A 25,257-nucleotide genomic window follows, 5' to 3' on the forward strand; every position below is an offset into this window, starting at 1 on the left:
ATGCCTATCCCTTTTGTGCAAAAGGATGAGATAAGTTACAGAAAATGGGACAGAGGAGTGTGGGTAGGAAGTGATCCTCCTTGGTGAATGTAGACAGCACAATGTTCCATAGAATAGAGTCAGATACTTCAAAGGTGGGTGGGATTTTGAGGAAAGAGAGAGAGGGCACAATGAGTAGTAAGAGGGAAGGTAGGGAGGGAGATGTGAACTGGTTATTGGGAGTTAGAAGGAATGCTGAAGAGGATGGAGCCATGCTATGGAAGGAATGGCAGAGGCATTTAAATTGAATGAATTGAGGTGTTCTGGAGTTGTGAGTTGCAATTGGTAAAAACAGGCATTATAATCATATTCTCTCCTGGAACTTATGACTTAGATTTAGCTAAGTGATAACGAGTTGTATAGAGGAATATAGCTTATCATTTCATATCCAGCCCACCAGGTTGACTCTCATCTAACAAAGAGGTTTTGAAGCACTTGACTTTTTTCAATAAACATAGACACTCCTGACCCACACAACATTTTAGTCGATGATGAACTATGTATATACAACAATAGTTCCATCATATTATATTGCCTAGTGATGTCATAGCCATCTCAGCTTGCATAAATACACTCTATGATGTTTGTAAGACAATATTTCCTGAGGACAGATTTCTGAGAACAACCCCATCACACTGTATCCATGGCTGTACATCTATGCTAAGGTAATAAAGCATGCCAATCAACTGATCATTAGCTACTGAGTACAGTAGGTTGTATATAAGCCACTCTCAGCTCTTATAATTCCTCTAACCTTGATCCATCTTCCTGTTTAAGGAAGACACTGGTTCTGTTTTCTGACTTCTCCCTACCAGTGTAGCAAACCATCCTATGTGTGCACTGGACAGAAATCTTCAAACTTTTCTTTCTTTCTTTCTTTCTCTTTCTTTCTTTCTCTTTCTTTCTTTCTTTTTCTTTCTTTCTCTTTCTTTCTTTCTTTCTTTCCTTTCTTTCTTTCTTTCTTTCTCTTTCTTTCTTTTTCTTTCTTTCTCTTTCTTTCTTTCTTTCTTTCTTTCCTTTCTTTCTTTCTTTCTTTCTTTCTTTCTCTTTCTTTCTTTCTTTCTTTCTTTCTTTCTTTCTTTCTTTCTTTCTTTCTTTCTTTCTTTCTTTCTTTCTTCCTTTCCCTCCCTTCCTTCCTTCCTTCCTTCCTTCCTTCCTTCCTTCCTTCCTTCCTTCCTTCCTTCCTTCCTTCCTTCCTTCCTTCCTTTCTTTCTTTCTTTCTTTCTTTCTACCAGGGATTAAACCCAGGGGCACTTAACCACTGAACCATATCCCCAGTCCTTTCTTGTATTTTATTTTGAGACAGGGTCTCCCTAAATTGCTGCAATTGGCTTTGAACTTGTGATCCTCCTGCCTCAGCCTTGCAAGTTGCTGGGATTACAGGCATGCGCTATTGCACCCATCTCAAGCTTTTCAATAAGGGACCTCTTCCAGTTTTGAATGAGAATTTCTGGAGAGTCAATGTCAACTCTCTTTGGTCCCAACACAGGGCTAAACCAGTCGGGGTCACTCCAGGTGAACTGGGCTGGCACAAAATCATCACACAGGGACAGAGAGATATCTTTTTCTTTGGGTTCTGTGGTGGCTTCTCTGACCCAAGGCAGGCAAGAAAGAGAAAGGAGCACATGCTGAACCTTTTTACTAGGAGAAGCCATTCAAAGGAGGCAAGGGTTCAGGTTTCAGGGGATTGAGTCTAGCTTCCTGACGTCTTGCTGTCAGCAGATTGACTGACATTTTGGAAGGCCACGCCCATCCCAGGTGTTGTGTGGGGATCATAGGCAGAGCCAGCAAAAAGGACACATAATATCACCAGCCCAAACAGAGGGGCAATGTCAGTCCAGTCCACTTTTGTGCTCATCGTGCATACACACCCAGCCCATGGCTGGCTCGCCACATACACAGCTCCTGTCCAGAGCAGCTCCCGACACGCTTTTATCTTAGGTAAGTGCCCCAGAAAATAGACTCTGGGATGGAGATTTGCCTAGAGCAGATTTGAGAGAAATGATCTTATTTCTAGGGAGTAAAATAAACTGTGTCATGATAAGGATGAACCCTGTGCAAGTGCAGTTTGCAGGGGAGGCCTCGGCCCACCCTTCAGGGAGCGCAGGAGCTGGAGGAGCCCAGAGTTGGTGCAAGCCTAGGCAAAAAGAGCTGGACTGCTCTCTCTCCCATCACTGATGCAGGTGGCCCCAGAGAGGAAGTGTGACTGTGTGTGACCAAGACTGTGGTCAGAAGAAATTCTGAAGGAGGAACCTAGCTGTGAACCCTCAGATGCTAACACTGTGAGAAACAGGTGCCTGGATCCTGAGATCCTGAGCGGGGGATGTCCATGTTTCTCTCCAAACCACTACACCTTCTAAGTCATTTAAGAATTAAAATATGCAGCACTCAGATGGCTTCTTCTGGCACTTCTGCAAGCTTCCAACCTTTTGATATTTTTTTAAGTGAAGTCTTTTCCAGAATTTTGGGGGAAGAAATGACTTCACAAGAGCATGAACTCTCTCTCTCTCTCTCTCTCTCTCTCTCTCTCTCTCTCTCTCTCAGGTTATTCTAACAGAGTTAATGGCCCCTAGACATAGACAACTAAGGAACACACCTGTAATTCAACCAATTTTGATTTCACTCATTGTACTGAGTGGGGAGACACATTATGGGGTATCTTAGTAAGAAGTTTCTTGAAAAAACCTAGTTGGGGTACAGATGGGTAATTACAGGGAGAGAAATTAGAACACGGATAAAGTTGTAATTTCTTGAGAAATTACAATCTCTTAGCCAAGAGAAGAGCACTTATGGTTTTGGAAGGTGGCACAGTGACCTTCAAAATCATGAAGTGATCATGCTTTAATTTTACATGGTAGGGTAATCTTGTCTGGGATTGGTATTCTGTGAGGTTATTTATGCCCAATAGAATAACATAACCTACCCACAGGCTAGCTTCTGATGGTCAAGGTGTTTCTTATAGAAATATCTTTTTGATCTAGTGAATATTTGATTTCAAGTGACAGAAACATAAGATCATTTAGGCAAAAAAGGGAGAATATTTGTTGTATAACCTAACTGGGAAAAGATCAGGGGTTTATTCAGCTCTCAGGAGGAGCTAGAATAAGGGGCTTAAATATTACCACTCCTCTGTATGTGTTAGCATCTATAGTTTGTACTGCTGGAAACATGGTTGCCCATGGTTATAGTACATTTTATGTTGCTATCACAAAATACCAGATGCTGGGTAATTTTAAAGAAAAGAGGTTATTTATCTTTCAATTCTAGTTGTTGAGAAGTTCAAACAGTATGGCACCAGTACCTGACCAGAGCTCCCCTGTGTCACAACACGGTGGAAGAGTGAAAGGGGAGCTAAAAGCATGCACAATGAGCTAAGCATCTGGAGTGGCCTTGCTTTACAACAACCCAGTTTCAAGAGGATTAATTCAGTTACACAAAAACTGATTCACTCCCATGAGAAGGCATGAACCCATTCTTGGTGGTGGAGCTCCCATGACCTTCACTGGGCCTCATCTTTTAAATGGTCTTAACACCATTACATTGGGGACCAAGCTTCTAATACATGAAGCTTTGGGAAACAAACCACATTGAAACCATAGCACACAGGATCTATGAGGCTACCATCTTATATCAACAAGGGACTATCTCTCTTTCCTAGTCTCAATTTCTAGAACCTCAAGAAAGGCCTCTGATTGGCTCAGCCTTGGATATGTGTCCATGTTTGTCTCCTGTGGTTGGTAGTACTCACTAGAACCCCATGTCTAGAATGACAGAAGGAACAGAACTCCTAAGAGAATTAGTCCTGTTTCTCAAGTGGTGGGGGGCAACCACGAAAGCAAAGCAATTTACATATACCACATGAGACGCATATGACTGGTTTGCTTGATAACCTGGACTTGGCAAGGTATTAACATAAGAAACCTGACTGATGTTATTCTTTCTTTTTCTCTCAATGCCCTTTTTTTTCCTTTTTAAATCCTACCATTTGGATGAAACTTTATATTTATGACAGAGCTTTCCAGACACTTTTAGTACAAAGGGTGGCCTGGCTTCATGGTCACAGAACTCCAGTTTGGTATTTGTCACAAGCCCTAACTCTTGCCAGGCAAAGTTCGCCACCTCCCCAGCTGGGGCCCCATCAGCCTCTGGAAACTTTCCTGATGAAGGCAGCTGTGTTGGCTCTTTTCCTGGAGCCTCACTCCACCTGTTCTTCCACCTGCCACCTGACGCTCTGAGCACCTCCAGGATCTCGAGGGTTCAGAGCACAACAGAAAAGAGATACAAAGCACAGAGAAGGCTTTTCTTGGATGGCACAGGTATGAACTGGTGTCAGGGCTTCAGCAGCACAATGTTGAGTTGCTGGCTCACCTTCTCCTGAGACCTTCCATCACTTCTTCAGAAACCCAGGACCTTCTTTCACAGTCTGGTTCATAGTCTGGATAAACTTCCAGTCAGCCACTCCCAATACAGATTCTACCAGGATCTGGCTAGAATAAAACGTGTTCAAAGCTTTCCATCACCCTGTCTCAACCCAGTTTTCCAAACTGGTCTCCCACCGTTGTTCTGTACATCTCAGACATCAAGTCCTGTTCCTCAGGAGTCTTGCAACACCAGTCTTATAAACTAGCATCCTGCAAAAGGGCTCCCTGCCAAATAAGATGGGAAATACTGTATACTATCCTCCACTCTCAGAAATACACAATACATATCTGGATATTGGAAAGCTAAGATGCCTGGCAATAAAGAAATTTACTTAGCTTTTTCTTATTGAGACATTTCCTATACCAATTTGATTAGAGAATCCTTCTAATCATATAACTACTAACATTCTGCAGGTTTTGCATAACACACTTTTGAAAAAACTCTAAATAAACTAAATGATTCTAGTTCTCTTTACACTCCTTAAGAAACCTCTCTCCTTCATACCTTTGCCCACCTTAGGCTTCATATCTCATTCCTCACTGTCTTTTCTTCTACCTTTACACATATTTCTTAAAGTTCCAACTAAACACCATTCCTATTAGTAAATTGCTCTAGCCAGCATTGCAGCCTCTCCCTTCAGGCACTAGATGCAGATGTCCTTTTCTTTTAGAATGGATGAAAGCATGCGGTTGGAAAGCCTAAATATATCACCAAAGAAATTAGTCAGTGGGGCAGGCACAGTGGCACATGCCTGTAATCCCAGCAGCTCAGGAGGCTGAGGGAGAAGGACCTGTGAGTTCAAAACCAGCCTCAGCAAAAACGAGGCACTAAGCTACTCAATGAGACCCCTTCTCTAAATAAAATACAAAAAAGGGGTGGGGATGTGGCTCACTGGAGTGCAAAATAGGGCTGGGGATGTGGCCAAGTCCCCTAAATTTAATCCCCGGTACCCTGCCCCACCCCAAAAAAGAAATGAGTCAGTGGGAAAATGAGGAGTTAGAAAGAACTTTTTTTAAAATAGTAGAGGCATATAATCAAAGATGGGTTTTAATAAGGGCAAGGGAGTGAAACTATAGACCAAAGATTGAGGTTCTGGAGATGCTCCTATTAGAAGGAAGTTCAAATTAGCATGACTTTCAGAATGCGTCGCAACTAGGTGAAGTTTCTCTCTCTAGCTTGATTTTTTACCGCTTCTCCCATGCTTCATACTAGCCTGCTGAGCCACTCGGTGCCCAAGCACTGTCACTCTCACAACTTTGTGCATTGGCTTATGAGCCTCCTTCTGCACTCACAGTGCCTCACCTCTCCACGTGGGAGTCATCTTTACCCTACAGAATGAATCGTGTCATTATTTATGGACCATTAGGACTTGACTCACCATTTTCTATTTTGAGCCAGGTCTCCCAAAGTTTCTTAGGGCCTCATGAGGTTGCTGAGGCTAGCTTTGAAATTGTCATCCTCCTGCCTCAGTCTTAGGAGCTGCAGGGCGTGTACCATTGCACCCTACATAAAATGAATAAATTTAGAAGTAAGTGTAGTTATAATTTCTTTCCTTCGGGATCCTTCTCTGGTTAGTTAATGTAATTTGGTGTCACATAAAATAAAAATTAACTTATATTATGAGCTACTATGTTCTAGGTGCTAGGCTCCTGTGCTAGGCTCTGCTCCAGGGAGCTCACATGTATAAGTAACATAATTCTTACATGGTGTCATTATTTGTGTTAGGTCCCATTATTATCCCCGAATTAAGTAGAGAAAACTAAAGAACATAGAGAAGTGTTGGGAGCTGCCACATAGGAACCAAGCGCCCCTTAGCCTTGAGCCATGAGAATGTGGAGATGTGGCAAGCCAGCCATGGGCTGTGTGTGTGTGAAGTATGAGCATTGAGCTCAGAGGGTGGACAGAACCGATGCTACCCCTCCATTTGGGAGGGCAACATAAGGGTCATTTTTAAAATTTATTCTAATTTGTTATACATGATGGCAGAATGCAATTCATTTCACATTACACATATAGAGCATAATTTTTCAAGACACTGATTGTACAACAAAATATTTTCACACCATTCGTTTCTTATACATGTATTTAGGGTAATGATGGCTAACTCATTCCACTCCATACTCCATTACCCCCTCCTTTGCCTAGCTAAAGTTCTTCCATTCCTCCCATGAGCTCCCCCACCCCACCCCCTGCATTGCCATTATGTGTCAGCATCTTCATGTGAAAGAAAACATTTGGCCTTTAGTTTTTTGAGATTGGCTTACTTCACTTAGCATTATATTCTCCAACTTCATCTATTTACCTGCAAATGCCATGATTTTTTCTTTCTTTCTTTCTTTTTAAAGAGAGAGAGAGAGAGAGAGAGAATTTTTTTTTAATATTTATTTTTTAGTTTTCGGCAGACACAACATCTTTGTTTGTATGTGGTGCTGAGGATCGAACCCGGGCCGCACGCATGCCAAGCGAGCACACTACAGCTTGAGCCACAACCCAAGCGCAATTTTATTCTCTTTTAATGCTGAGTAATATTTTATTGTGTATATTACTAAACTTTCCCTATCCACTCATCTACTGAAGGGCATCTAGGTTGGTCCAACAGTTTAGCTATTGTGAATTGTGCTGCTATAAAAATTGATGTGGCTGTGTCCCTGTAGTATGCTATTTTTAAGTCCTTGAGAGGGATAGCTCGGTCAAATGGTGGTTCCATCCAAGTTTCCCAAGGAATTTCCATACTGCTTTCCATATTGGGTGCACCAATTTGCAGTCCCACTAGCAATGTACAAGTGTGCCTTTTCCCCCACATCCTCACCAACACTTATTATTGTTTGTCTTCATCATAGCTGCCATTCTGACTGGAGTGAGATGGTATCTTACAGTAGTTTTGATTTGCATTTCTCTAATTCCTAGAGATGTTGAAAATTTTTTCATATGTTTGTTGATTGATTGTATATCCTCTTCTGAATAGTGTCTATTCACTTCATTAGCCCATTTATTGATTGGGGTTTTTTTTTTGGTATTAAGGTTTTTGAGTGTTTTATATATCCTAGGGATTAGTGCTCTATCTGATGTGCTTGTGGTAAAGTTTTGCTTGCATTCTGTAGGCTCTCTATTCACCTCACTGCTTGTTTCTTTTGCTGAGAAGAAGCTTTGTTTAGTTTGAATCCATCCCACTTATTGATTATTGGCTTTAATTATTGTGCTATTAAGAAAGTTGTAGCCTAAACCCACATGATAGAGATTGGGGCCTACTTTTTCTTCCATTCGGTGCTAGGTCTTTGGTTTAATTCCTAGGTCCTTGATCCATTTTGAGTTGAGTTTTGTGTATGGTGAGAGATAGAGGTTTAATTTCATTTTGTTACATGTGGATTTCAAGTTTTCCCAGCACTATTTGTTGAAAAGGCTATCTTTTCTCCAATGTACGTTTTTGGCATCTTTGTATAATATAAGATAACTGAGGTTATGTGGGTTAGATTCTGTGTCCTCTATTCTGTACCAGTGGTCTACAGGTCTATTTTGGTGCCAGTACCATGTTGTTTATGTTACTAATGCCCGTTAGTATAGTTTTAGCTCTGAAATAGGGATGCCACCAGCTTCAATCTTCTTGCTAAAGATTGCTTTGGCTATTTTGGGTCTCTTATTTTTCCAGATGAGTTTCATAATTGCTTTTTCTATTTCTATAAGGAATGCCATTGGGATTTGGATTGGGATTGCATTGAATCTGTATAGTGCTTTTTGTAGTAAGATCATTTTGACAATTAATTCTGTCTATCCAAGAACAAGATAGATCTCTTCATCTTCTAAGGTCTTCTTTAATTTCTTTCTTTAGCCTGTCGTAGTTTTCATTGTAGAGGTCTTTCACCTCTTTTGTTAAATTTATTCCCAAGTATTTTATTTATTAATTTTTTTAGGCTCTTGTAAATGGGGTGGTTTTCCTAGTTTCACTTTCAGCGGATTTGTCACTGATGTACAGAAATGGCCTTTGATTTATGGGTGTTGATTTTATATCAACGTAAAGATCTTTTTGCTCATTCTGCCTATGATCTCCACACAGCATATGAGATGGGTGTGGCCTTCCTAGATGTCAGTCAAACTGCTGACAACAAGACTTGAGGAAGCTAGATTCAACCCCCTGAAACCTGACCCCTTGCCTCCTTTGAATGGCTTCTCCCCAATAAAAGGGTTCAGCATGCGCTCCTCTCTCTTTCTTACCTGCCTTGCCTCTTTTGTGGGAGCTGGGTCAGAGGAGCTGTCACAGAACCCAAAGAAAAAGGCATTTCTCTGTCTCTGTGTGATTATTTCGTGCCAGCCCAGCTCACCTGGAGTGACCCTGACTAGTTTAGTCATGTGTCACAACAGAGAAGCTTTATTATTGGTAAATGGCAGAGACAGAATATGAACTTAGACATTCTAGCCCCAGAGTCTATCATACTGTGAGGCCTCTCTGTGGTGCTTAGTAAATATTTATAAAATCAAAAAATATATCTTATTGTTCAGAACTTTTAAAAGTTTTATCATCAAATTTGACAGTATTTTTCTTTAAAGTTTCTGGTCTTAGTGTCATACTAAGTAAGGCAATTTCACTTCATGAAAATTCAATTAATTATTCTGGTTATCTGTTTTAACTTTCATGTTTCCAAAACACAACATTTCTTCATAGCAGTGTTGTCATAGCTCCTAATACTTTCTCATTCATATAGTGAAGCATTGTCATGCACATCAGAAAAATAATCAAATTCTTAACTAACCAAGATAAGCAGAAGAATTTTATCACATAAAACATTACTTTGACATTTCTAATTGTCTAAAATAAACACTGTTATAGATAGACACAATGATTTATTGTATTTTGGTTCATTTTCTTATTCTTGAAATAATGACTTGAGCCAGACCATTACGTCACATCACTTAAGACTCACCACTAATAGAATGGCATGCTGTGGTAATTAATGGAGTAGCCAGGGAGCATCTAATGTCTGGCTGAAAGACTGTTGATGGATGAACAATGGTCATGAAAGACCTAGCATCTTGCTAAGAATCATTTAGCATGTTTGCAATTGTAGGTCGTTTTCAAAGGAAGGACCTTCAAACAAAAGGATCAATCATTCCTTCATGTCCCTTTTCACCGGCTGGCTGTTCAGAAGGCTACAACCACTACCTTACCCAACAATGGCACTCCCGCCCCCTCCCCTGCCAACTCCTGTTTACAATTTCTGTCATTCTCCCTATAGATTTGACCTGTAAAATTATGACTATCATTTTAATTTGTAGCCAACTTTAGAGCAAATACACCCATTGAAGACTTTCATAGAAATATCAGAAAAACACTATGATTCTAAAGTGCCCTCCAAATTAACTAAATATTCACTAGTCTGGTTCCTAGGGTTGTCATAACAAATTTCCACAAACTGGACCCTCCTAACAACCTCAACTTAACTTGATTACACTAGTCACCCCCAATCCAGCTTTATTTTCTAGATTTCAATTGCCTGGTGTTGAACACAATCCAAAAATATTAGTATAGTGCAATTAGGAATTAAGATATTTCTAGAAGGCCTGACGCGGTGGCATATGCCTGTAATTTCAGCAGCTTGGATGGCTCAGGCAGGAGGATCTCACGTTCAAAGTCAGCCTCAGCAAAAGCAAGGCGCTATGCAACTCAATGAGACCCTGTCTCTAAATAAAATACAAAATAGGGCTGGGGATGTGGCTCAGTGGTTGAGTATCTCTGAGTTCAATCCCCAGTACCAAAAAATTCAATTAAATACAAAAATATATTTCTAGAGAGAAAACAAAAAAATCAATCATTCACATAACACTTATTACAGTATATTGTTATAATTACTCTAGTGTATTACCAACTATTGTTTCTACTCTCTTTTTGTGCCTGTTACAATTTTCATTGGTATGTCTGTATGTAGAAACATATATTGATATGTACATGTAAGGGTTGGTACTATCCTCAGTTTTATACATTCACCGGAGGTATTGGAATGTATTCCCCACGAATAAGGGAAATCTACTGTGCATCTATACAGACTCCAAATAAGGTCACATTTACATGAATTGGGAGTGAGGACTTCAACATATCCCTTTGAAGGATACAATTCAACTCATAACATATACGTGCAAACATCCCTTAGAGGATACTTTCAAGGATGGAATCTGGAAGAGCTAATAGCTTTTTGTGTTGCTTTATTAATAGTATTCATATCCGCAGAAGGGAAGTGATTAGTAATAAAGGATAGAAATATCTACCATCAGACAGGTGGTTAATGTACCACTGTTCAGGTACAGTTGCTCTTCCTTTTGGACGGAGCCTGATTGGTTCTTAAGGCTAATGCCCCTCATGTGTAAACCATATGACACCCTCTGCCCGTCCTTGCATGGATCCCAGGCTCACCTAAAATTACTCCAACTAATTTGGTCTTAACAGGAATTCCCCTACTAGAGAAAGAGCAGAAGATGCAACACTCTGAATCAGTGTTTTATGAATCAGATTAGTGGAGCTTCATTTATCCTAAGAAGCTCATCAGCTGTGCTCAGGAGGGGCCAGATTTCTGAGCGTGAAAAATCGAGAATCCTGAGATGTCCCAGTAAACAGTGCTGCCTCCAAGAGAAATGAATGAGTTTAATCAGGCTTTACTCACTATGGCCCTCCCTCGCTGCCTGTCCCTTCAAATTACATTACATATGTTCAGAATCAATCAGGCTAAGATTAGTAGATTAGACTCTGAAAACCCTACTTCAGAAATGATCTCCACTTGCATAAAGAGAGACCTAATACTAAGGATTTAACTGCCCTATGAATCAGAATCAAAATTCTTGTGATATAAACTACAACAACCAAAAATTAGAAACTACTTTTCAATACTGAAGTGGTGTTTGAAAAAGGTCCAATGGTCCGATGGACATTCCACACTTTGGACACTCCTTGGTGAGTTGCTACAGAAGAACTGTGAGAACATGGAAAATGGTGGTGGGTCAGCCTGGCATTGTCACAGAGGTGGCACAGCTCCCTGACACTTCTATCTCTGGTTTCTGTTGCTGCTCTTGGATGTGTCTGTGTTTCTCTTTCTCTCATTTTGATTCTGACAACTGCATACCCTTGCCTTGTCCAATTCTAATTATGATCTGACCTCCTTGCTACATCTCTTATTACTCTCTCACACACAAACTCTCTGCTTTCTCCAAGCTAATGGTGACTGTGGTGGTTGCCACCAACTTTATTTGTTTTCTGGGATGCTCCCCTGACACCTAGCATATGACATGAAACTGATTATCCCATGCTCTGGGAAGAGCACAGCTTCTTTGCCTCTCAGAGCTGAATGCAATCTCAAAGAAGAAAAGTGCCTAGAATGTGTTTGTTGTGGATGGTTGGATGCAGAAAAGTGATTACAACAGGTTGTCAGTGTCATAAGCGGGAAGTAGCTAGCTGTCTACAAAAGAACTCAAAGCTTGGCATTGCCATGGAAATGTACCATGGCTCAGAATCCAGTTTGATAACTTTTTTAAAGATTAAAGCATATAGTTGTGAATGCCAGTTTATTTTATTCACTATAAAATTTACTCTCTTTTTCTTGCCTCAGGCCAGAAAATACATCTTCTGAGATAAAAACAGAACCCCCTGAAATCAATGGATAAACCCTGTCAATATCTTTTTTAAACCTTGCTCAGTACTATCCCTACGGTGCTGTTGATGTTCACACTCATACACCATGCTACTGTTCACAAACTTTCCCTCAAATTAAGCAAAATGCAGTTTATTCCCTTTAAGAGCTCACCCCTTTCTGTCTTTGAATCTGTAGTTTGTATTTAGTCGGCATGATTAGTTACAGTTCTTAAACATCTAAGCTATACACTTTCTTGGTCTACTCTAATAGGTGTTTGAACATACACACTATCTATGGATTTTACTAATTCAACTCTTTTATGTCCGATTTGATCTCCAAGTTCTTGGATAAAGCACCTCACTGTTGTTCCCATGTATCACCCACTATGAACATGACCCTCAAAGGGATGGGGACAGTGGGCACTGCCATTTCAAGTGTACTCCCCTGAATACATATTTTTACCCACCTTCCCCACATCAGAGACCTGACTGACTCTGACCATATCACCTTTGGCCTGGTCAGACTGAATGAATTCCAGAACCTTTTGGAACCAGGATTGTGTTTCCCAGGGCTGTGTGTAGCTTCCTCTCTCTCACCCCGAGCCTGCTGAATCTGGTGAAGCTAAGAGTGATGGAGAAATTTGAGACTGTTTCTTTAAGGCATGAACCAAGGAGGGAAGCCAGTGTTTCCGTTGCAGACACTGCCCAGCTACAATCCCGGGGCCCAATTAGCGGTGAGCTAAGCAAGGTTCTGTTTAGCTTAGCAACCGCCTGCGGTCCCTGGGGCCTGTCGTGGAATCTCCAAGCAAGTCAAAGCCCCATCTACACCCTAAGCCCTCGGTGGTGCTGCCAGCAGCAGGTCCTTTCCTTGGGTTCCCGGACCCCTGACCCTCAGAGGTGTCCCGGCACAGGGACACAGAAGGACGCATTGCTCCTCGCGGAGGGTGGCCGACTTCCCACTGCCGATCCCCACAGCTCAGCCCCCTGTGAGTGGGTCAGTCTGTACTCCGAAGGTCTATCCCAACTCCAACCATGCGGAGCTGAGCCTCCGAAGATTTCCTAGGGGTGGAGAGAGAGCCAGAGGCCACCAGGACTCCACCGTGTCCCAGATCCTCGCTCGCACCCGGGATCGCCCCGTCCAGATCCCTGCGGGCGGCCTTGGATGGAGCCCTGCAGCACGGCTCCTCGTGTTCTTGGGCTTCTGGCAGCAGCGAGGACCTTTCCAAGGTCAAGTCATGAAGGTTGCTGTGTTGGACCTTGGCTCTCTCTTTGCCAAAATCTTCAAGACTTCGACGACGGCGTCCCCCGAGGTTCCCTCTCTGGTCGCCTCCTCCGGACACTCGGGAGGTGCTGCTGCCTCGGGATCAGCGGGCTCTGGCGGGGGCACTTCGCTTAGCACGACCCGGACCCTGACCCTCTTACCCTCGCTAGCTCCCGACTCCTCCTCCGCCTCCCGTGGCCCCGCCACGTCGTTGCACCCGCTGCTCACCGCCTCCTACCCCAGGGTCTCTGCCGCTAGTCGCACCGCAGAAGCATTAAGGTCCCCCTTTTCATTACCCGGTAGCCCAAGAACTCCAAAAGTCCAGCCTCTGCCCCTGCCTCCCCCCTGCGGCGGCTACAGTGCCACCAGCTCCCCCGCCCACCTGGGGGCCCTGGCGCGGCCACCCCCTGGCCTTGGAGGAGTCTGGGCTGCTCTGCCCTCTGTCGCGGGGGACAGCAGTATAGTCGCGAGCCCACGGAACCCTCGCCAGCCTGGCCCTGGGGAGCGAGAGCCCAGTTCTTGGATCCCTTCTGAGCCTGGCCCCAAAACACTGGTCTTCACTTTGCCGGACATCGGTGAGGAGTGGGCCTCAGACAGCGACTCGGAGGACAGCGGAGAAGGGTGAGTAGCTTCAAAATGCAGGCGTGCCTTTCTTGGGTTGAGACCACTCACCCCCACCTGCCAGACCTACCATCCTAGGTGCACTCCAGAAAATGCGCTTTTTGCATAACTTCCGCGAACTCCCCTGGGTGTCCTCCTTGCTTTTGAGCAACTTTCTTAGAGTGAATCCTCTGCTGTTTACCAGTGGAGAGGAAGACTGAAGGAAAGGACAAAAATTTGTTTCTTTTCTGCCCAAAGCGTGGAAGCGTGCAGAATTCAATTATTTGATTTACCCAAGAGCTTTAAAGGAGCCTTAAAGTCTCTTTCTTTGCCACAGAATATAGCAGATATGCAAATAGCTGAATGAAACCCTGGCAACAAGGATTTGATTTCAAGAAACAGTGAAACACTCTCTGCTTCTCTACTTTCTAAGGATCAGCCCCAACCCTAATCCCTGGTGGGACGGGTTTCCTTCATGTGACATCTAGATAATTAGCATATGTATCATAGCATCTGACACAAGCAGAGCCTTGTAATGCTCAGGATATTTCCCCTAAAGGTCTTTAGTTCTTGCCATTGTGTTAAGTTACTGCAAAAAGTTGACTACCTCTATGGGAAAGGTTTCGATGTGAAAACACACACACACACACACCTTTCCCTACCAAGATCAGTAACGAATATGTTACTCTAACATCATGTGTGTTCAGAATGAAGGCGAATTTTAATTTTTAATGAGCAGAACATATAGCTAGCTATCCTTAAACGCGTACAAATTTTTCATCCTTTTGAACGCTACAAAATAATAGTGAAATAGTCCCAAGAAAGATCAGAGGAGCCCATTCACAGTTGGAGGTTTCTGCATGGTGATCTCCTGAGGGAAGAAAGGCAGTTTTATATCAAGCTATTTCCTAACTTACCTGCTGCACCCCCACCCCCCACCCCACCCCTCACCAAAACCCAAAATAACCCCAAACCAAAAAAACATGTTCTGACTGGAGGACTTTCCTTTTAAGACTGACTCTTATTTCATTCACAATTTAAATAATTACAATTTTACAAAACAACATGACATTCATTACAAAGCTACAACAGGCAGCTAAATATTATGAAGTTATCTCCTTTCATTTAAAATGTTGTATTATGAAATGTGTTTATCAACTTCTGTTTTCCCTGAGGAAAATTAATTGCACTTGGAAGTGGCTAGGGTACTACGCCTAAGGAACTAGACCTTTGTTATCAGCAGCTGTTCCTTAACATTTATGCAATTAATGATTCATGAGTAAACAGATCTACACCCTGACCTTATACTCTGGTCTCTCTGCTTTTAACAAATAGGCCCAGGAATATGCAGCCTGTTTAGCAAAAGAAGTGGAAATGGTTTCAATTCTTGAGCATATTAGCCCACATTTATATTGTCCAATACTTTATAATAGATACATCCTGAACAGAACTGTATTTGGCATTATTTACAGAAGGACAATTCGGTATAAACAAACCCATCCACTTTCACTAAAAGTTAATAAATTGAATTTTGGATAATTGCCTTGAGAAACACGCACATGTATTTTCAAGACTCTTCCTGATGAAGTATGTTTTCATGTAGTATTGTCTGTAATAGCAGATGAAGGCATGAAGGCATGGACAGAGGCAGAAGAGCAGACAAAACTCCCACATGCACACACAGTTTTCTTTTTAAATACATAGCTGCTCCATATATTTATATGTATGTCTCGTGCATGGTAGGCAAGGGCTCTACCACTGAGCTACATCTCCAGCCCACACTGCATTTTTTTTTCTTAGTCACTAAAATGCAGAAAGGGATAGAAGGAAAGGAAAAAAGTATTGAGGCAATTGTTCCTTATTATAGACCTTTTAAATTTGAAAGACTATATTTCCCTCTTGGATTTGTTTGGTTTTTTTTTTTTTGTAACAATGAATAAGTAAACATCATAAGACAACAAATATAAATTCTCTCCCTGCCAGCTCATATGTCAATTAGCAGATAAGTGCTGCTGTTAGCCTGCTTGGTTAATATTAAATTCAGTATTTGATGTTCAAAACCCTGAAGACATGAAAAAAGAAAGATGGTTAATGTAGAAGTAAGAAGGAAAAAAAGGATAGCTTGACCAGAGAGGATGTGAATACATATAAAACAAATGGAAACATATCCACCAGGAATATAGATCTAATTTTAAAATGATTGCACTGTTATTAAATAAAATCCTAATTCACAATTCATATATATATGTGCATTTTACTTTGGATCTGACCTATACTTGACCTTTGTTAAAACTAAACATAGCAAAAGTAATTTAAGTACAAACATAAACAAACTCTCTTGCACTTCAGAGCCCCCACCCTCACCCCCACCACGGTGATGTTGATTAGCAGCTTGGGCTTTGAACTTTGACCCAGAAATTCAACAAATGAATGGTCTGTGGAACAGATGCTTACCTTGTTCCTTCACAGACATACTGACTGCTATTATGAACCAGGGGAGAGAATACTGAGTTCTCTTTCTTTACCCCAATGTCTTGCTCCCCTAGATAGGTTATCCACTTCTTTCTATCCTGACCGTTTTTGCCTCCAAATACATTTCATTTATACATTATTCTGCATTTACCCTGCTTTTCAGTGTTCCTCATCCCTCTTCACTGCCTCAGTTTTGTACTTCTGGTTTGAACCACACAACTGCCACCTTGTAAAGCTCTTATTCATTTGTTTTGCAAATAAAAGAATCCTAGCAGTTAATAAGAAAGTAGATGTATTGAGGTATGGAAGTAGGTGGGCAGTAGGAAAGGAGGTGGGCAGATCAATAATTGACATATATAAATGTTGGTAGGTTGTAAACTTCATGTAGTCACAAAGTATTTCTGTCATTTGTAAGTCATTGTCACTAGCATGTACTAATTTCTGAATGATTTGTGGTCTATTGTTGAAGTCATGTTAGTGTGGAAATATTGCAGTAGCTGTAAGAAAGGTTTATCAAATTAGCTGGCAATAAAATCACCAGAGTGACTCATACCTCAATCCATCCATCACTGAAGCAGGCTAACATCTGAATTAAGCCTACAAACCTAGAAATTGGTCAAATTGGATTCCAATCTCAAATCATTTACTGTCTAGTAATTCTGGACCAGTTATGCATTCCAAGTGGTAGTTTTTCTTCCTTGATAAAATGGCAGTGATAATAATACTTGCTGCAAAGTATTCAATTGAAGTAATATATTATTATTAATTGAAGCACTAATTGACATAATATATTAATTGCCTAACACATGGAGAAGTATTTTTTTAAAAAAAAAACTTATCTATGATGACTATCTGCTTTTTGGTACCAAAATTAACTTTGAACACATTTTATTAAATAAAATGTTTCAGGTAAAAAGAAGAATACGATATAATATGATTTATTTATATTATCATGTGAATATAATAAATGACATCTTTTAGTTCAATAATTTTGGAGAACAAATTACATTACATGATAATTTTTCTTTGTTATTTTCTCTGCAAGTCTTGTAAAAGATAAAGGTTAATTTCATTAACATGTTACCACTGATTTCTGTGCTGTGTAATACCAAGAAGAAAATGTATTTACTACATGGGGATCAAAATTTTAATTTTTAGGGACAATACAGAATAATCAGTAGCATCATAAGTTACACATGGCTGATTCTTTGTATATCAGTTGTTCATTCTTACCTGTAATCTGTGATTTACATTTACATCTCATGTCCTTCATTATACTATAATCACTTTGTCTTATGATGCTTATAGCAATATAAGCCCACAACATTTTCTTCCTCATATAATCCACTTTCATAAATTCCTAGTCTCAAACATCTAAAAGCAATTTAAATATTCTTCTTTTAGAATAATTATTGTCTTGGGTTGTTTTGTTTTGCTGTCCTGGAGTTTTCCCAGAGGTAGTGATGCTTTCTGCTGGGACTTTGCATTTCCACAGACATGAATGGTGAGCTCAGTGTATGATTGTCATGTGACTCTTACTTTCTATAATAGTCACATGACCATGACTTTCATTAAAAATAGTAATGAACTTGATATGGTCTTCCACATCTAGCATTTGCTTAAACCCAAGAAAACAATTTTGCTCTGCTATGTATTTCAAGAACAGGTTTTTAGTTTTTTCTAATATAAAAATTAACATGTATAACATTTGATGTCCCAAGTTTATAAAAACAATAATTATGATATGCAATGAGAACCATTTAGACTTGTATAATAGTAACAATTCTTTTAAATTAATATAATTTTAGAGCATGGATTGAAGTCATATTGAGGTTGATTTAAATTCCACTTTTTTATTTTTCTTAGACTCCTAATTAAGTATTCAAATTAAGCACTTTACTTAACCTCTTTAAATCTCACTTTCTCGTCTGTAAAATGGAAATTAACAGTACCTATTCAAATAGAAACTGTAAAGACTAAAAGAGATAATATATATATAGCATTCTCTGTAGTGGCTAGCACATAAGCACTCACTAAAAATTCATTGCTATTATTTTATAATGTTCATTGTTATAAATATATTTTTATCTATCACCCACTTTGTACAAAGTACAGTTTATGCTATGATCTGCAGTTGTTAATGTGTTATTTTTCAAATACTAATGGTCAACTTGTATTTAACAGTTATCCATCTAATATTCATACATAGCTTTACTTTTTGAGTAACTACAGAAAAACTGGAAATGCATCTTACCATCAAAGGGTAGGAAAAAGTTGATGAGTGAACCAGGAGAGGTTTCAGAACACAGAGCTAGGAGAGAAGATGCTCACAGATTGAGCTATAGGAAAAGGAAAGTTGTCAGAGACTGGAGTTCTAAAGAATGGGTAGCACTGGGGAACCTACATTTGGGGTTCGGGAGGACATTCTAGGAGACTAGAACTGTGAAAGAAAGCAAGGAGGTATAAAACTACATGGCATGTGAAGAGCATAATTTGTTAGGATATAACTTTTAGAACGCCACGGGAGGCTTGGATACCAGGCTCTGTTTAGTTGACACTGGAATAGCTAGCTACTGCATATGTTTAGGCAGGAAGTGGCCTCAGCAAGTCTGAGCTTTGAAAGGATTAAGTTCATGCATAGGGAGATACTAGAGTCTCTCTCAATAAACTGTGTGAGAGGTGAGAGTGAGACATAGAGGTTCTTGGGAATGAAGTAATCAAAAGAAAGATACTAGGATGACAAGCATCGTACCTTAGCAACATGTTGGGAAGGATGAAGAAAGCAAGGCAAAGAGCTTTTGTGTGTCTGGGAGGAAACTATCATCAAGGTGAGAATCCCAGAAGTGGGTTTGTCAGGTAGATGAGGAATTCACTCTGGTGTATTCTTGAGTTGAAGTCTTAGGAAAACGTCTAAGACAGACATAGAAAACATCTTAGGACAGAAATGGACAAGCATGATGGATCTTAGAGAAAGGTGAGGACTGCAAATATCCATAGCTCTCCCTCTGTGAGTAGTGAATGCACACAGCAAGTTTAAATTATTTAACAAATTACATCATATACTGTGCAAGGTACTTAGTGTTCCCTATTTTTGTCACTAAATATTTTAAGACCTTTCCAAATAAGAGATGTATCCCCTCTCGCTCGACCATTTTTCTCCAGATGGGCTCCATTAAGTTACCTGTGAACAATTACCTGTTGTTACCATCTCCCTTTCCATGAAAAGGACATCAAGTAAGGATAAGCATTTAGAAACTTCTACAGAGTAACTTTATGTCTATTCGACTCTAATAATGAAATGTTAATTTTTCTATTTTTGCATCTTTTAAAATCTTATTAATTATTAATTTATTTATCAATGGTAAATTTATTATTAATTTATTTTTATTATGTTTCTGTGATGGCCAGAATGAATTGGAAATTTTAAAAAAATGGTTGGACACTGCAGATGATTTGAAAAGCACTGAGTAGATTTTCCTAGATACTTTTTGATCAAATTGATCAAGAGATTTCTATACGTGAGAATTAAAAAAAAACCCACATTATTATTATATTTTATTCTCCTTATAATGTAGGGCTAAATATCATTAAAATAGTCTCCTATGATGAAAGATGAGATTTTTCTAAGTTGTTCTGTTATGCCAGATTTGTGGGACCCCAGTAGACCTCCAGGAGCCGAATCCGATGCAATCACACAAGAGTCTTTATTGCAAGCTTGAGCCTGGACTCACAACCGTTGCCTATGCAGCCGTCCCAGGGTCCTGGTCCTTTGTTCAGTGAGATTTTATCGGTTTGGGGGGGATACTCTATGCGTTACAACATCACACAGCAAATCATTCCACACCGTGGGAAAATCAAACAACAACTCTTAACATTGATGAGCACATTCAAGTTGGGCAGGGGTGATTGGTTAGTACAAGAGGGGGATTCGTTTGAATTGATTGGTTTAGACCTCGAGGGGTGTACGTGCTGAACTACATGGTTTCCCAACATGTTATGAACCACCATAACCTACTGGGGGGTCATCTGGTATCCCAGGTATTTTCCCTGTCTCATGCTGATTGAAGGTTGCTAGGGGGTTGCTATGGGTCCTCACCTAGCCTAACTGAGTCAGGGACACCTGGCGCCACAGACCTCTCCTGTTATTTACAAACAACTCAGCAGGGTGGGTATGTGCTTTGGAGTGCTCTGAGGTAGAGCACTTTGCTCTGAGGTAGAAGCTGGTTTCTCAAAAATGAAGTCACATTCTCAGTTCAAATGATGCAGAGTTGATGCTCAGTTCACAATGGCTTTGAGAACTAGGGCTGTGGGAATACAGCCTGTGGTCAAGGATCCACTGTTAGGAAGGAGGGACTTTCTGATACTTATTATTGCTTTTATCAAAGTTGACATGGTAAGTCAGCAGCAGTGGCTGTGTCATGTCCCGTCACAATTGCCTCAATTCATTGTCAGTCTCAATGACAGTTTTTCTCAGAAAGTGTAACCTATAGACAGAGGACCTTTGACAAGGAAATTTATACGTATGGCAAGCTCTCTTCTGTGGTTGTCAATCTATAGTCCATTATTGAGAAGAGTTCCTTGCTTAAAGCTAATAGATAGTTGCAATTTATTAATCCCTTTGAATTCTATGGGGACAATCATGTTACAGTGAGGTGAGTGATCTCATGCCACAGGAGGGGATTTTCCCCTAGTTTAATTTCTATTTGAAGATTAGATTCTGCCAAAGTAGCAGGAATTAAACTCAGTTAACATAGGTTTGAGCCTCCTTCTGATGATTACGTGTATCTATAACATTCAGTGATAGTGAAGAAGCCCATTTGTTCTCTGATGGCCTGTCCTTTCTGGAGTTACTGAAATGATTATAATCTCTTCTGGTCCTTCTTTTTGGCCCAGGTCTCCTGCACACACCCATGAAGGCCCTTCCTGTTAGTGACCTCTATCCCTTACTTCTGTGATATTCCTGGGAGCTCCTGGAGTCAGCCTGCTGCTGTCTCTATTTTCTGAAGCAAACATTTCAAAAAGAAAATGAAAACGCTAGGGAAAAAATTGATCAGTTTTCCTGATTCATGAATGGTTTACCACATATCCTTCACATACAGAGAACACTGAATTCCCTCCTGGGTGCAGTGCAAATATTTGCTTCATTTAACAACAGCCCAACCACATAGACATTTGTGAGTATGCATAATTTTACAATCCATAGGCAATAGCTTTTATTCGTTACCTGAACATTTTATGATCTTACAAATAGTATTATAGATCACGTATATAATAGCACATGATTCATTAAATAGTATGTACTATTCATGAAGTAAAAGAATAAACACTATTCATTAAATGAACAATGAAAATGCCATCTTTTATGAAGCACAGAAAGTATATAAAGGCTTTGCAATGATTAAATATCTCTGAACTTGGAAAAAAAGTTGATGATCTTTGGAAATGATAAAAAAACTCATAAAAACTATTTTTGTTTAGTAAATTGATTATTGCATCTAAGTTGAACTAAATAAAATGTTCATTTCATATGTACATTCTTCTTAGAATAATTGTATTCTTACATTTATAATAACCATAAATTTCAAAATTATATTCAAATAATGTAGCTTTATGTAGTGTTAAGAATGAAAATGAGGACAGACTCCACCTTGGTTACTCATGACTTCCATCAGGCTTTTAATACAAATGATTATACTTCAGAGAATGTCACTAGTCATAAAATGGTTAAAAAAAATGATTTTTTAGGATGAAATATTTAATTTCATTTAAATTCCTAATATCAAATAGTGCAAAGTCTTAGAAATTATCCATGTATCTGCAGGACTCTTCATAATCTAGGTGAAGTAAGAGTCTATACTGAATAAAAAATCTCTCACTGCGAACAAACACAGAATTTCAATGCTAGATTAATGAATGTAAAATAAATCCTAGTAAATTTTAATTTAAATACATAAAGTAATATTTTAGAGAAGCAAGTGATATGTTCTCAAGAAAAGCTCTACTTCAGTTAGAACTTTATTTATGTATTAGTGTTAACATTTTTGTAAGCTTGTTAACTAATATGAACATTGCTCAAATAAGTACTATTCTACAAGCATTTGAAATACATATTTTATTTTCTAATAAAGAACCAAAGAACCAAACACTGCACACATGTTTTATAGACATTATAACAAATTTCTAAAACATATGCACACAATAGGAACTTTATTTTCCATTTTACAGGTGAAGAAGCTGAGGCTCAGAAAAGATAATAAATTATCTGATTCTACATAGTTACTAATGAAAAACATAAGATTTAATTCCAGACAGTCACTCTATATTATTTGCACATATGTGGTCTCAAGGGTTTTTCATGGATTATCTAAGATAATAACTAGGATTAAAATCTGCTTCTAAACTAATGTGCAATATTTTTCCTGAAAAAGATAAAAACAAACTGACTCTAAGCAATTCTACTCTTTCCAATTGAAAAAATTTGAAAAATAAAAAAATCATATTATTAAGTAATCTAAAAATATCTTCTTCAAAATAATGTTCCTATTAGTACTAATAAGGAAACAGATGCCTATTAAAAAGTCATTTTAAAAATGACATTTTAAGAATAAAACATTCATTTTGTCAATTCACTTTAATTCATTATGTAATCATGCTTGTTATTAATTATTTTGTGTATATTTAATGCCAAATCAAATATTTTATTCATTCTAGTAAAACAGATAATGAGAAACATTGTCTTTTACTCCGGAAAAAAAAAATGGAGAAGCAATTAGATATGGCACTTGCTAGGGAAGGCTGTCTCTGTGCATTAGCATTTTCTTAATTAGAGGTTTCACTTAAAGATTTAGAAAAAGCCTTATAATTAAATATTGACAACTATAATCCTTGCCAGGCCCTAATACTCATGTTTACTAATGAGTGTTTCTTCCACATAGTATTTATCATTTTAGATCTTGTTTGACTGCTGATTTCTAAAACTCAATGATGTATTTTTGAAGATCTGGAAAATAAGTTTTTTTAATTTTAAAATTTATTGCAGTGATGATTTTAAAATTAGCCATTAACTAAAAAAAAAAAATCACAGGACAATACAAAGATGTAAATGAAGTATTGATTGCCTTTGTCTTATTTTTGAAAGGATACGCAAGGCTTATTTTTGGCAAAACATGGTTGTTGGTTTACACAGTTTGCTCTCATACTTGCAAATCTTGCCTGTATCTTTATGAGATGGGTTAATGAAAAGAGACAAATGCTAATTAATGTTGGGACACCAGTTATCCACAGACTTTTTTCATTCCTGCACATTCTTGGGGATATGCCCCAAATGCCAGGCTCTTGATGGCTCTTTATTGGGACTATTTCTCACGGTTGCATTTAAAATGATCACCCTTCACAGATGAGGGACAAATTGCAGGCTGGCCACTAGTTGCTGCAAAAGAATTATTGCCATGCTCAGTGTTTTTGTAACATAGTCAGCTGTTCATGCTGGTGTTTTCTAGAACCAAATGGTCACCCTTGTAGGAACGGGATTCAGAGAATGAACACAAATTCTGACAGTCTGGCTACTGCTTTCCCTCTAAGTAATAAAAGTCTTTTATCTCTGATTCAGGACTCTACTGCTTCTCAAGCCATCTACAAAATCATGACACAGCGTTTTAGTCGGCTTTTATGTTTGTGACCAAAATATCACACAAGATTAACCTAGAGGAGGGAAAGTTTATTTGGGACTCATGGTTTCAGAGGTCTTAGTTTATTGATGGCCAACTCCATTGCTCTGGGCCTAAGGTGAGGCAGCACATAGTGGAAGAAGGGCCCGGTACAGGCAAGCTGCTCTCCCCCCATGGCAACAAGGAAGGAGAGAAAGGGGAAGGGGAGAGAAAGAGAAGAAAAGGAAGAACAACCCTTCCAGAGCACACACCCAGGGATCCATCTCCTCTAGCAATGCCCCACCTGTCTAAGGTTACCACCAGTCAGTCCGTTTAAACTGGGGTGGACTGATTAGTTCACAGCTCTCATAATCCAATCATTTGCTTCGGAATATTCCTGCACTGACAGATACTTTTAGGGAACATCTCCTATCCAGTTGATAACATTCACCCTTGACCCACAAAAGCAAATGTCCCTCTTATAATGCAAAATGCATTTAGTCCATCTGCAAGAATTCCAAAGTCTTAACAGTCTCAGCATTACCCAAAAGTCCAAGTTCAAAGTCTCCCCTGACACTCCAGCAAACTCTTAGCGGTGAGCCCCTGCAAAAATCAAAAGCAAGTTACATATGTCGAGTATATAGTGGCTCACAGCAACTATTCCCATTCCAAAAGGGAAGTTTACGGGCAAAAAAAGAAGGAATGAGACCAAACAAGATTGAATCCCAGTTGAGCACAAGGTCCCCTAACTCCACATGACTAGCACATCTACGACATGATTGTGAAATGTTCTCACTGAAGGGCTTGGGAAGCCCTCGAGCCTTTGGCAGTATTGGTTGAAGTGCACTTGAGCTTTCTGTTAACCTGGCTCTCTCCACAGCCAACGGCTTTTCTCAGAAGACTATCCATATTAGTAGCATCTGCTAACTCCTAGGGTCTCTATTCCAGCTTTGGCTTCCCCTTCACAGCTTCCCACATTATCTTCTCTGGGGCAGCCTGCAGGGATACCAACCTGGCTTGGTACACTGTGCCTGGCCTCCCAGGCCTTCATTTGGAATTTCAGTGGAAGACTCCATGACCCTTTAACTCCAGTATCCTGCATTCCTGCAGAACCAGCACCACAAGGATGGTGTCAAGATCTGCCACCAGCTTAAGCAAAACCTGGGGCCCCTGGAATCATGGCTGCAGTGGCCTCTGAGTGCCTGTGT

At 39.7% G+C, this 25,257-nt stretch overlaps 1 protein-coding gene across 1 annotated transcript in view; it reads left to right on the plus strand.

The window, feature by feature from the left end:
* The first annotated feature begins 12,821 nt into the window (after positions 1–12,821).
* Positions 12,822–25,257, plus strand: part of Fam149a (family with sequence similarity 149 member A) — a 54,029-nt gene continuing 41,593 nt past the window's right edge. Inside the window, exon 1 of the mRNA XM_021729026.3 lies at positions 12,822–13,952. Coding sequence (XP_021584701.2) covers positions 13,306–13,952 — 647 coding nt within the window. The 5' untranslated portion in view covers positions 12,822–13,305. The remainder of the gene's footprint in view (positions 13,953–25,257) is intronic.

Source organism: Ictidomys tridecemlineatus, chromosome 14 (genome assembly GCF_052094955.1).
Source record: "Ictidomys tridecemlineatus isolate mIctTri1 chromosome 14, mIctTri1.hap1, whole genome shotgun sequence".
Lineage (NCBI taxonomy): Eukaryota > Metazoa > Chordata > Mammalia > Rodentia > Sciuridae > Ictidomys > Ictidomys tridecemlineatus.